This window comes from Lactuca virosa, chromosome 6, assembly GCF_052849685.1.
Source record: "Lactuca virosa cultivar CGN04683 chromosome 6, Lactuca_virosa_CGN04683_v6, whole genome shotgun sequence".
NCBI classification, from domain to species: Eukaryota; Viridiplantae; Streptophyta; class Magnoliopsida; order Asterales; family Asteraceae; genus Lactuca; species Lactuca virosa.
Genome location: NC_136431.1, coordinates 105,520,329 through 105,535,540, shown reverse-complemented (window position 1 = coordinate 105,535,540; position 15,212 = coordinate 105,520,329). Strand labels below are relative to the sequence as shown.

At 29.5% G+C, this 15,212-nt stretch overlaps 1 protein-coding gene across 1 annotated transcript; it reads right to left on the bottom strand.

Moving 5' to 3' along the window:
- Positions 1-1,409: 1,409 nt before the first annotated feature.
- Positions 1,410-2,622, bottom strand: LOC145120874 (uncharacterized). Its single transcript, XM_079056667.1, has one exon. The coding sequence runs from the start codon at positions 2,555-2,557 to the stop codon at positions 1,628-1,630; it is 930 nt and encodes a 309-aa protein (XP_078912793.1). The 5' UTR covers positions 2,558-2,622; the 3' UTR covers positions 1,410-1,627.
- Between the last annotated feature and the right edge of the window lie 12,590 nt (positions 2,623-15,212).

Here is a 15,212-nt window from a genome sequence, read left to right as displayed (position 1 = left end):
AAGTCGAAATCCCGACAAAATTAGCTCGATGTGGTGCGATTTGAGGCTAAAATGTACTGAATTTGGAGGAATTTACAACAACCTCAACAACGATGTGTTTAAGGCGGCCTTGGATCAATATAAAAAACAACGGCGACCCACAAAGCTTTTCCATATCTCAAACCGTGGCTAAAATTGAAAGATGCTCCAAAATGGAAAAAACAAACCGAAGGAACTTCAAACCTCTTCCGGTTCAAAGCGCTCAAGATACCCTGGTGCAAATTCCCAACAATCGGACAAGCGAACACACATCGACATCAACGACGATCCAATAGATCTTGAAGACGAGCAACATCTTCGCCGGCCCGTTGGAAGAAATAAAGCAAAAAAACGGGTATATCGGCTTCGGTATCTAACGTTATCGATCATTTTGGAGACAAATTTGATCGATATGTCCAAATACATGAGAACAAGGCGGGGATGATGAGTCGAGTGGAACAAAAAATGTTAAAAGCGCAAACGTCATTTCAAGAGGCACAAACGATGCTTTAAAGAAAAACTGATATGAAGATATTGAAGATGAAAACGGACGATCTTAAAGTCGAAGATTTGGATATATTTCTCGCGATTAAAGAGTCCGTTCGAACCCCGATATAGGAATAAGGGGTATGTTTTTTTTGTAGTTATGTTTGACATTTTTAGTTTTTTTTAACGTTGGGTTTTTTATTTTTTTTATTTAATGTAATGTGGTATTTTAATTCTATGAGAAAACTAGTTTGTTTTTTTTTTTTAATATATATGTTTTTAATGTATTTTTGAATTAAAAAAAATAAAAAAAATAATATGGAGTTGTGTGTTAGTAATAGGAATCTTATGGTTTCAGTGATAGGATCTTGTTAATGATGTGGGTTAATGATGTGGATTGTGGATAAACCAAAATGTTTTATCGCTGTTATCCATTCTCTTACGTCTAATGAGGTTTTTGTGATGATAACAATTAGCTCAGTCGGAAATTATGAATCCGTTAGGGTTAACTGAGGATTTCTGCGTAAACAAAACTTATAATCTCAATTAAAAAAAATGAAGTTAAAGGCACGGCGGCTGAGAGTGGCTACGGCTATTAAGTATCGACTCTAGTGAATCGATGCACATTGCTTCTACGACTTGATATCCATCACATTCAGTTATCTTTAGATTCCATTTATATATTATTTATTCTGTTTCATTAAATGATAATATTTTTTATTTTGAACGTGGTATGAAAACCATTACTTTTTCTAGTTATATATTTGTTTTTACTATAGCCAAAATGGTCAAAATCAACTTTAGCGTTCAAAATGGTCAAATCGACCATCAACTTTAGATATAAATATGTTCAAACCGATAGGCATAAACGAAAGTTAAATTAGATGGCTTAAATGAGACAGATATACAATTTCAAACAATCACATTCATAAGAAAATCTTTTACAAATTTACTAAAAAAAAAGAAAAAAAAAGAACCAACCTTGAAGGTAATAAAGCCATTAAGAACATTTTGTGTTTTAAGTACTAAATTATCTTCTAAACGAGGAAAAATAAATCAACACACCATATTACCTAAAACTCACCAACTATATATAAGCTTCTGATATATGTTTCTTATTTATCTACCTTTCCATGTCAAGTGGAGAAAAAGATTTCTGCATTTGAAGAAAGCTCTGTGATTCGTCGAGTTTCCTTTGAGCCTCGATATCTTCATGTATTTGTTCTTTATCGTAACTTGTTAGTGTTTGGTACTCAACTTTCTCCTCGTAGATTTTATACATGACCAAGTAAAGCGAGACAGCAAAGATTTTCACGCAGATTAGATACCAGCTAAATTGAATATTCACCAATGACTTAGCGCGTTCTAAGGCTTCTTCCCCATGGCACCTGACCACATGATGACCCTCTTCAAGGTTCAAGAAACAACCTTTAGGAATCAAGCTTCTAGTCCAAAGCATGAAACCCATGACCATGAGCCAAAGACCTTGAAAGAATATGCTAATGGACCTTATGAAGCTAACCATGAAGCTTTTCTGGTAGCTAATGCCCATAAGGGTGGTAATTAAAGAAATAAGAATTAGTATTTGTAGAAGCATATGATATTGTCCTTCAACACCCATGTGGTCAGCTGAGTGGAGGTGGAAGAGGAGGAGTTGTTGCCCAAAGGCAATACCTGCAAGCAACTGAGTCAACTCGTATTGGGCTTTGGGTACAAACTTGTCTAGTAGTATCGCAAAGGCAGCATAGACCAAAAAGGTCAGGGAAATGAATGAGTGTTCAAAGTTGTGTAGATGGTTGGAAGGAATGGTGCCATCTGTGTCAAACGGCTGGTGACGATCTGGTCCAATAAATAGCTCCATAGCTATTGACATGGAACAACCTACCATGATCAAGTAAAGCTCCAAATACCTTATCTTAATGGAGGGAAACCATGGCAGAGAATGATAGGTTTTGTGGTTTTGAACATGAAGTTTGATATGGTTAAAAAGGTGCCAAAAACCGATGACAAAGAAACCAAACCCTGGTGCCACATGTCCCACCAAAGTGCCCATGTGTTAGTTGTCTGTGTTTAAGGTGTTGTATGTGTGAGAGAAAAATGAGAAGAGAGAGAATTGAAAAGAACGCTAAAAGTGAATGAAAATTGCGAAAGGAAAATGGCTTTTAAAGGAGTTGGATTGAACGCCTAGAGTCTTCCAATGGGGCTTGTCAAAATCTTTTTTTAAGATTAATCTATGGATGTTTCTTTTTTGTTTGAATGAGATTGAAAGATTTGAACAAATTCAGGGGACACCTCATTTGGAGACTAAGGAATGAGATTAATTATAGTCGACTATTAACCCTTTCTATTTAAATTGTTTTTCTCTTTCTAAAAAGCTCCATATTCTAAAATACATTTAAATAATTAAATCTTATTTGGTAAGATTACTTGTATAGATGCATCGAATCTATATACTTTTACTAATTCACATAATAAAATGGAGTTTATAAAACAATATTTCAATTTCTTGTCAATCTTTTTTTACCCGTATGCAAATTGGTAACTAGTACTAATTTAAAATAAAATTAAATATTATTGATAAAGAAATCTCTATGTAGTTACATATTTGATAAAAATATAGAACTTCCTTAGATGTAAAAATTATGAACCCATATTACTTGTTTTTATTTTAGACTAGGCGAAAATCGGTGTGTTGCATAAAAATAAAGCTATATTAATTAAAATTATAACAAATATATTGAATTGATTACAATAATATAATTAAATTATTAATACATCTATAGTATTAAAAATAGCTATATCATTGTTATTAATTTATAATTGATTTTTATACTAATTTGTTAGAACATATTCTAATTATTTTAAATATATGATAAAATACATACATATTAAAACCACATAATTTCAATAGTCGTTATCCATGAGTTTCATATCAAAACAAATAATAAACCTCTTTATTAAAAAGACAAAACTGCAAATTTGGTCCATGTGGTTTTCAAAAACCTTTGGATGGGGTCCAAAAAGTTTCCAACTTGCATGGAAGGTCCAAAATCAAGGTTTTTCTGAGTTTTTTGGTCCAAAAAAACTTAAAAAGACGATTATGCCCTTTTATTTTCTTTTTTGTGTTTTTTATAATTATTTTAATGGTGTTTTAATTAAAAAATAAAGAAAAAAGAAAAAAAGTATCCCCACCCCACCCACTGCTCTCTCTCTCTCTCTCTCTCTCTCTCTCTCTCTCTCTCTCTCTCTCTAAAATCTCATGGACTTCATCTTTGATATCCCCAAATTGATGAACAAAAGCTAAAATCAAGCAATAGAAAGAAATTGAAACCCAAACACACAGACACACACATTCTAACACAAAGCACCCACATCGATTGGAAACAATCTCATCACAGTGAGTCTCTTGTCTCGATCGGACGAAGCAAATAAGAGGGGGAAGGCAATCACCTTCAAATTAGAGTGGTGGTTTGACAGAGAAAGTCGACGGAAGCAGCATTCGGAGGTGGCGATGGTTCACAGCAGTGGCAGCAACGAGGTGGTGGTCGGTGACAGGTGGCTAGCGATAGCAGCTCCGCTGCATCGTTCCCTTTGCGTCTGGTAGCACACGACGGGGAAGACAAGGGAGGAGGGGAGAGTTTGGTGGTGGTCAAAAACTGTGGTGGTAGGAGGGTAATGACGACCACAAGCAGTGGCGGTCGTGGGTGGCAGAGGTTGCTACGGCAGCCTCCTGCTGTTGTGTCCGGGTTTCTGCTTGACGAGAATGACGAGAGGCATATATGGGAAGGTGACAGGGGGTCGAAGTAGGGCAGGAGATACAAAGGAGGGGGTGTTTGGGTTGTTGTTGTCTTGGTGGTCGGGAAAACGGCTTCACCTCCGGTGGATTTTCTTGGCCGTGAATGAAGAAGAAGGAGGAGGGGTAGTATTTGTATGGTAAGATGCAAACCAAAGGGGGAAGAGATGGTATCAGAGAGAGAGAGAGAGAGAGAGAGAGAGAGAGAGAGAGAGATTTTAGTTTTTTTTAATTATTTAAATACCAAAATAAATAAAGAAAATAGAAAAATAAAATGAAAAGGGTAAAATCGTCTTTTCAAGTGTATCAGGGACCAAAAACCCAGAAAAACTTTGATTTTGGATCTTCGATGCAAGTTGGAAATTTTTTGGACCCTATCCAAAGGTTTTTGAAAACCACAGGGACTAAATTTGCAATTTTATCATTTTTTTAGCAATTTTTAACTGTTAATTTTAATCAAATTTGATAAAAAAAATTTGTGATCATATGATTCAGTCAATGGAATCTATGTGTAGGCAGTGTGCTAATTTGAAGTTTCAATTTAGTTGTGATATTTATCATTATATTTTAAATTTTATTATTTTTAAATAATTAAGAAACTATCTTTTTGAAAAAAAAATATATTATAATAACAAATAGTTTTATTATTTTTAAGTAATTAAAAAACACCTCTTTCGAATAATTTCATTATTCTATAAAATAATATAATAAAATAGACATTTATTAGAATGTTTGAAATTGAATTTGATTGTATTTATTCGTAGGTTGCAAGCAAATGAAAGCTATGTATAATTTATCATTTCGTCAAGTCTTTGGCTACTAATATTTAGTTATTCTTTACATGTTATTAATGTCACTCATCATTTTATAGAAATTTTTTTGATTATTTTGGGTGTTAGTTTTGTTGATAAATTATAAAACAACAACACAATATAAGTTTTAAGTGGAAATTAGAAAATTATGACATAATATTAAAATGACAAACAAAAGAATAACACTAATAATAGAAACAATAACAATTTCAACTAAAAATTAGAGAATCAAGAAAATATATTGAAATGATAAACAAAAACAAAACCGTAATAATATAAACTAATGTGCAAAAAAAGTAATTTAACATGAAGAAAGAAATAGAAGAGAGGGCTACTAATAATATATTTGATTAAAAGTACTTTTAAAAATCAAATTATTCATCATGACCTATGTTGTAAAAAACTTTGTGTATTTTTATTTCTTCTTTCTTCAATCTTATTCTTGAAATCTTAACAATCTAATCTACATCCATGAACTATATATATACACACTAAATCACCTAACTAAGATACCATAAGTTACAAAAACTCTAGAGTTATAATAGTTAATTAGTTAAAGGTAACGCGTTTTAATATTAAAGTAATATTAAATATGATTATAAAAAACATTTTGATTTGTAGTAATTAGATTATAAATTGAAAAATTATAAGTTTTAAATTAATATGGTTGAAGTATTTTGGCCTCTTTTATAGTAGACTAGACGTATACCTGCACGTTGCACATGAATAAAAAACATGATAAAATAGATGATTTACATATCAAAATTATTTTACCCTCGTATTCCAATTTAATATTAATAAGATTAAATATATTTATCAACATTGTATTACTTTTATTTATGTTGTGATAAAGCTCCATGAAAGGTATATATATATATATATATATATATATATATATATATATATATATATATATATATATATATATATATATATATATATATATATATATATAGTACAAAATCACCCAATTAACGTACCATATGTTATAAAAACTCAATAGTTATGATAGTTAATTAGTTAAAGGTAAACAATTTTAATAAAAAATAATATTTAATACAACTATAAAAAAAATCTTTTGAGGTATAGTAATTAGAAGAGAAATTGAAAAGTTGTAAGTTTCAAATTAATATGATTGAAGTATTTTGGCATCTTTTATACTAGACTAGGCATATACATGCGAGTTGCATATTATTAAATAACGTGATATAATATATGATTTGCATATCAAAATATTTTTATTCCAATTTCATATAAATAAGAGTAAATATATTTAACAATTTTGTATTACTTTTATTTATTGCTATGATTAACCTGAATATAACTTATACTAGTCTGATTTTTTTTGTTTTTTTATTTCGATCAATCTTAATACTTTATATATATATATATATATATATATATATATATATATATATATATATATATACACGGAAAAAGTGAATATACATTACAGCTCAACCTAAGCTTAAGTACTAAATCTCATTAAACTACGTCGTTTTATTAGCTAAAGATTGCAATTAGGGATTCATAATTAACAATTGATGTTGCAGATTCAATATTGAAGCAATAATTTTGATAGGGAATCAAAAATGTTAATTATCTTTGACCTTCGTGATGGTGGAAAATAGTAATGTTCACTGACGTGAAGTAATAGATAATAATTAAGGAAAGAAAACATGGATGGTTAAACGATAATAGAGGAAAGAAATGCAATGGAGAATTATATATTTACCAAGTGAAAACTGAATCGGTTATATTTACTAAGATAAAACTGTATAATTTAGAGGTTTAGTATCTAAGCTTAAGTAGGGCTGTAATGTGTGTGTGTGTGTGTGTGTGTGTGTGTGTGTGTGTGTGTATATATATATATATATATATATATATATATATATATATAGAGAGAGAGAGAGAGAGAGAGAGGAAGGATCATTTGAGAACTCAAAGTTTTCCGAGAACCCGAGAACCGGTCGTGAGCCGTTAGATCAAAATAATAAAAGGCTGGGATGCTTTGTGGCGTTTTTGTAAATACTTTGAAAAAAAGGACAAGGGGGCATCATAATTATTATGAATCAGGGACATTTTAGTAAATAAATAATTCAGACCCCTATCATCAAATTAAATCACGTCAACCCCCACCTACCTTTCTCTTTCTCTCTCTCTCTCTCTCTCTCTCTCTCTCTCTCTCTCTATCTATCTATCTATCTATCTATCTATCTATCTATTTATCTATCTATCTATCTATCTATCTATATATCTATCTATCTATATCCCTCTCATCCCGACTCCTATCATCATATCGCCTTCATCCATCAAAACCCAATATTCTACAACTTCCTTCTATCAAGAACCACCAACCGAAATCCATGGCCTCCTCCATCAATTGTCTCCCTTATTGATTGAATCGAGGAATATTCATTATCAATTGATCATGTCGTTGTTAATCGTCTCCCCATAGAATGAATCAACAATCGGTTACTAGATCCTCCACCTCAATTGCTTGTTCCTCCCCTCCATTTCATTCATCAAGCATACACAAATTCCTTCTATCATCGCATCACGTCCAACTTTTGTTCCTCGTCTTCTCCTTCCGTTGTTAGATATGGATCTACAATCGATCCAGATTTCCTTGTCGTTATCACCATGTTGAATCTGTAATACTCCAATGATCTAGGCTTCATTGTCACTGATCATCAACAATTCATCTTTCATTTTTGTAATATCTAAATCGATTGTAGTTTGCTTTCAAATTTATTATTACGTTTTTTCATTAGAAAACACACCTCTGATGCATCAAATCTCAATTTGGCTTTATCCAGCTCCCTCTGCCCTTTGACCGAAATCCATATTGACTTAAAAATTTTAATTTTATCAAAATTAAATAAATAAATAATCATCTCCAATAATTTCAAAGACATGAGAATGAATATTTATCCACCTGAACTGAGAGAATAGCTGCAACAGTGATGATTTCTTCTGAACATTCAAGTTTGTCTGATGCTATAATCATTTTTGAGACCATAGGATCCTAAAAACAACAAATTTATTGCATTTAGTGATGATGGTGAGGAACCAGCATTGAAGACCTCGTAGAGAAATTCCCCGACATGATCATAAAAGTATGTCTTTGTCTTTGTTCTTGTTTTTATTTGTTTATATCCTTAGGCATTGCTGGATGCAAAATGACAAATTTAACCTTTTCAAAGGTACCTATTGATGTTTTCAAAGGAATTACAGATGAAGATGCTGCCAAGGTTGTAGATGATCTTGCTCTTAAGGTGGCTGAGATAGATGCTTCAATAGAACATGTGAAGAAGTTGTACAACCTTTTCCGTGAATCCAATTGCACACAGTTGGAGGTGAGAATTAATTACTTTTTTTGTTTCTTTAAACATCAATAGGTACCTGTGAATCCGATTGCATCATCTTCATCTATAATTCCTTTGAAAACATCAATAGGTACCTGTGAAAAGGTTAAATTTGTCATTTTGCGTCCAACAATGCCTAAGGATATAAACAAATAAAAACGATTGTTGAATATATCGATTTCCCTGAAAGTTAGACTTGTATGGATATTTGATTTGATTTTTATTTAAGTTAAGCTTTTCATTTTTTTTTTTTGACATTTATTGGTTGCATATATTATATCACTTGAAGTTTTCAAGGAGTGTCAGGAATCATGGCAAGCGATTGTAGTAGATGAGTTTCAATTTTTGTTGGTAGTTTAACTGCATCTATTATTTGATGTGAATCGTTTTTCTTTGTGATTTTTTAGGATAAATCACCATTTTTTATCCACATAAAATAGAATAGACATGTCGTTTGAGGTTAACATCTTAGAATCATTGTTTTTTCATTATAAAACTCCATATTTTTATATCATATGTCTTCTTAATAGGAAGTGTATCTTTGTACATTGCAGACTCTATGTAGTGATGTTCAAGTTGTTGTAAAGAAAATGTATGGAGATGCACGACCAACAATCGTGCTAATTGGCTATAAGTTTCTAATTCACTTTAAGCACCCAATGTTGTTACTGTTAATTGGTATAATATTTTAGTAAATAATTGGAAGCAAGACTATAAATGTGTAATGATTCACATGTAAATCACATTTACACCTGATTCACATGTAAATTACAGGTAATTCACATATGAATCACATGTAATTCACATATGAATCTCATGTGATTCACATGTAAATCCCAATTACACGTGATTCACATGTAATTCACATATGAATATGATGTAATTCATATGTAAATCACAAGTTGATCATATATGAATTACATATGATTCATATGTAAATCACAATTACTCGTTATTCACATCTAATTCACATATGAATCACATGTGATTCACATGTAAATCACAATTACACGTGATTCACATGTAAATCACATATGAATCACATGTGATTCACATGTAAATCACAATTACACGTGATTCACATGTAATTCACATATGAATCACATGTAAATCACAATTACACGTGATTCATATGTAAATCGCATGTGATTCATATGTGAATCGCATGTGATTCATATGTTTATCACATCAAAATCACATATGTATTTTTGTGAGTGTTTTTGCATCAATCAAATTTTTTTTAATTTTCTTGTAGATTTGGAAGAAACTGTGGTGAATATTGAAGAGGTGAAAATGATAATTTAAAGAAAATAAGGAAATATTGACACGAAGACATGAAAACGCTTTGAAATTTGTAGCATTTTTTATTTTTTATATTTTATTTTGTATCGAATAAAATACTTGTACTATTATGTTTATAAATTAATTAATAAAAATGAGATTTTTTATGATTTACTTACGAATATTATAGTATAAAAATATGCATATATGCATTTGAAAAATATGCATATATGCACCTAAAACTTTGATTTTTATTGTTAAAAAAGTAAGAGTATTTTTTTAAAAATATTCTACTTCTTTTTTTTAAAGTTTATTGATTTTTAAAATTTTACTTTTTTAAAAAAATGCAGTTTTTTTTAAATGCAGTTCTTTAAAAATGAATTGTAGTTTTTTTTTTAAATGCAGCTTTCTTTAAAAAACTTGCAGTTTTTTTAAAAAATTGTAGTTTTTTTATTTAAAAATGCAGTTTTTTTAAAAAAAATTATAGTTTTTTTTTTTTTTGAAAAAAATGCAGTTTTCTTCAAAAAAAAAAAATTGTTGTTTTTTTTTTGAAAAAATTATAGTTTTTTTTTTGAAAAAATTGTAGTTTTTTTTTTTAATATTTTTTTTTCAATATTTTTTTTCAAAAATTCATGTTTTTTATAAAAAATTAAAAAATCTGCACTTTTTTTTTAAAAAAAATTGAAAAATACTATTTTTAAAAAAATCCGAAAATTTGATTTATTATGTAAATTTTTATACATTTATATTAATATATTCAATTTTGATCCAACGCTCCACTTTTAGTTCTCGGGTTCTCGGGAAACTGTGAGTCTCAACCGATCTCAACTCTATATATATATATATATATATATATATATATATATATATATATATATATATATATAACACAAAATGAAATTCCTCTTCTTTATTTGTCAAAAAAGTTGAGCTTCTAACGGACGATGGCTGCAGTCTCTTTTACTAAATTTGATGATGATTACACGATGAAATTTTGTTTGTTGGTTGTGTCGTGTTGATGTTTTGACTTGAAAAATAAATATTAAAGGATTTGAAAAATCTTACGTGATAAACAATGTCAAACAATAATGTGCAAGCGTAATTTGTTTATCCAAGCAACTTCAAACTTCGTCAACGAGCCGGATATTTTTCTACAATTTCTATTTGTTAGTTTTCTAGAAAATTAGTACTATTTTTTTTCTTTTTTTTTAGAAACGGGAGTATTTTATAAAAAACAAAGTTTATCAGGCAACAAGGTTAAAGGGAAGAAAATATAAATTACAGAATGTTGAAAGAGGGAATACACCAACCAAACAAATTACAATTCCCATAATCTCCCATGTGTTTAACCCAACTAAACACCATAGATACAATATTATGCGCCAATTTCATTGAAAAAATGCGAATCTTGTTGAAAATTTATCATTCTGAGCTCCCCAAACGCACCAGAGGTAGCCATAAATAATGGCTAGCAACACCTTTCTTTTTCTTCGGACAATTCCCCAATTGAGCAGCAAAAGAAATGAGAATATTAACCGAAGAAAATTGATGGGGAGAGATGTTGCACCAACTTAGAATTTTTTCTAGCGTATCATAAGGGAAAGGACAACCCACAATGATGTGGTCTCTGCGTAAGTATGACACACACAAATTAAGAAAATTAATATACTTTAGTTGTATATGGACTAGACTAGATTTCCATAAACTGAATATGTTATTTTATAGGGATAATGACTTAAAATGGTAACTTATTTCTTGATTTGTACAAATTTAGTCATTGAGTTTTTTTTTTGTTCACATTTTCCCATTGAACTTGTTGAACTGTTCAAAAAGCATCCTTATGACCTGCTATCAAAGGAATAGCCGGTTTCCGGCGTCTTTGACAACTCCGGCGATGCATTGTTCATCTTCTCCGGCAAAACATTATTTTTCCGGCGACAAATAAAAACCCATTTTTTTTTTCTGAAATCACACACATGAAATTCTGGATTCGTGTTTATCTAATACATATATAGATTTGTAAAACAAGTCCATCAATGACAGATCTAGCAAAACACAAAATCAATGTAATGATTTTTAATTTCTGGAAACAGGGGTTGCAATTTTTGATATAACACACACACACACACACACAAACTTAAATTTGAAGAAGCTCTCAAGAACACGATGAACAAACCTTAATGAACTAGACAAAGATTTGAAGAACATCATGAACAAACTCACCAGAAAAAACCTAGATTTCGAGTTTATATATGAAGAACCCACCTGAAAGTCGAATTCTTTCAAGATTATGCTCACAAACTCATCCCTTCGGGTAAATTATTTTTCAGAAATCGATTTAAAAAAAAAAAACCACCTGAAACCCTAGATTTCGAGTTCACTTTCACACGATGAACACACATACACATACCTTCGATCTGTTTAAACACGAACTCGAGGGTTTACATGACGGGTTTTGAACACAGATCTTGAAAATCGATTTCTAGGTTTGAGTGTGTTCAAGAACTCGTCATACCTTCAAGCTTGATTTGAGTGTGTTCATCTTCAAGGAACTCAAAACACACCAAATCGATTTCTTCTTTGTTCTTGGAAATCGATTTTTGGGTTTGAAAACCCCAACTCGACTTAAGGTTGTTCTTGAGTTCGATTTTTGGTCTTTGTGTTTCTGGAAAACACACACAGAACAATAAGTATGGTTTTATGTTTGTGTTGAAGATCGTGTGTGTGTGTGTGTGTTCATCTGACCTAGTGTTCTTGAGTTTGAAGAAACAACTAATATGGGGTTCTTGTGTTCATCTGATCTGGGGTTTTTGTGTTTATCTGATTCAAAATGATATTTGAAGAAATAACTTACAAAAAAAGATGCAGATGAAGAATGATTTAAAGGGAGAAAATGAGTTTTCACTTGTAGCGGAAAAATAATGTTTCGGCGGAGAAGATGAACAGAGCATCTCCGGAGTTGTTAAATATGCCGGAAACCGGCTATACCTCTTATAGCAGGTCATAAGGGTATTTTTTAAACGGTTCAACAAGTTCAATGGGAAAATATGAACAAAAAAAAACTTTGTGACTAAATTTGTACAAATCAAGAAATAAGTTACCCTTTTAAGTCATTATCCCTATTTTATATATTATGTTTTTGGAAGAAATGACTTTGACAATACCATAATGCTTATTTCAAAGAAAAGGATTCTTAAGGAATGTAAAACTAATCGTTCCAATTATGGACATTTTTTATTAGTATATATTTATTGGCTTAGTATTTATGAGATGTTTGGATCTATTAATATATACTAACTGTTTATCCGTCTCAAGCGACAAATAGTTTTTTCAGAAATTTGTTTTAGAGGTGATTAGTTTTTTTGTACAAATAAATATATCTAAACAATTATCAATAAGAGTTATGCTAGGAGAAACGAAATCAATAAGAATTAAAACTATAAAGTTGGGATTTAGTCCGATTCATGACATCATATGAATAATTTAATGGATTTAAACTTTAAAAATATAACATTTTAATGTTAAAATTATATATTTTCTTTATAAAAAATTTGAATCTTGAAAACCGAATAGTAAAAATGGATCCAACCGAGTTATAGATTGGTTGGTTCGAATCAGATTTTAATACAATTTAGATTATTTGGATTCATGTTTTGAAAACCAAAACTAATTTGGACCGGATCGAATCGATCAATTCAAACGACACCTTGTTTATAATATCCTTCAACGACTATATATATACTAGGCGAATATACGCGCGTTGCGCGGAATAAAATTATATAATTAAAAGTTGGCAAATACATGTTGAAATTAATTATGTTATTAATTCTAACTTTGAAATAATAGTTTCTTATATTAATTTGTTATGTAAAATTGTAATGATTTTGTACCATGTTATAACATCTATTAAAATCATATCATTTAATGGTCGTTACTGAGAGCTGACTTATGAATAAAAATAAATATAATTCTTGATTTAGTGTTACTTTTAATGTTACGAATAAATAATTTAGCAATTACTTATTTGATATTTTTTAAGGTAACGTAATATAATTTATAAGGTTATTTTATTTTTAACTATTGGTATTGTTAATGGTTATGATTTAAAAACCATTTATTTGGAAAATTTTGAATTATTAAAAAAAATAGTTTTGGAAAACATAAGGAATTCATCTTAAGCTCTTTGCAAAACAAAAGGAAATATTCTTCAATTGTGGTGCTCGAATTTGTTTACCCTCGGTTAGTTGTCGTACATGAAGAAAACCATATCATGTTTACTTTTTTTCATTCATAAGACAATACTACCCTAAAAAGATCATGAATCAGCCAAAAAGTCAAATAAAAAACTAATCAACTACAATATGTTTGTTCGAAAAAACGAACATGCATTATAAAAAATTGATCTTGAAATACATGTGTTTTCTTCACATCATTATAAAAAATTGACCTTAAAAATACATTTGTTTTCTTCGCATCAGTCATTTTTTTTAAAGCTTCCAATCTAACATACAACCATCTCAAATCCTACCAAAATATTCTACCAACTTGAACTATATATATCTTAATATTAATCGATTGGAGTCATAAGTATCATTAGATATAATAAGTTAAAAACCCTTGAATTGTAATTTAAAATAATTATTACAAAGAAATATGAAAAGACATAAGTTTCAAATGAATGTGGTGCTTGGAAAAATGTTTCATTTAATGCCTGCGCGTTGCGCAGAAACACCTATATAGTTGAAGTCTTTACAAATATATATATTTTTAAATATAACAATAACATTGTTGTTAAATTTGATATAATAATTCGTATACTAAATTGATATCATATAATGATTATTTTGAATTATATGAGAATATATACATCTATTATAGTTGCATAATCTCAATCGTTTGAATGACTTCTATCCGCGAGTTACACATGAATAAAATTAAATATAATATATGGTTTAATGTTATTTATAGTTGTTGTTATTGTTAATTAATTTTTTAAAATTTATTTGCTTAATGTTTTAATTTGTATCATTATAATTATTTAAAACAACAAACATTATTTTTTGATTTTAAAGGTAACAATATAATCATTTATATAGAGTTATTTTTACATATTGTTATTGTAAGTTATTTTAAGCTACTTATTTGAAAACTTGTAACATTTATAAAAATATCTTTAGGAAGTATTTTAGTTAAATTGAGATTACAATTTAGTTTTTTGCATTTATCACTATAATTTATCACTTTTAGCTATTTACAAAATATTCTTTGGTTTTTTAAGTGGAACTGAAATTTATATTTAGGTTGACACTGTAATGTTACATTTAAATTAACAATTTTAGTATTTTGTTCAAACTGTTCAAAAGTTGTAGCTTTAAATTGATAATGGTTTACATACATCAACATTTTAAATCTAATAAATTAAGTATAATATGTTAAAAGTTAAAGATATAACTT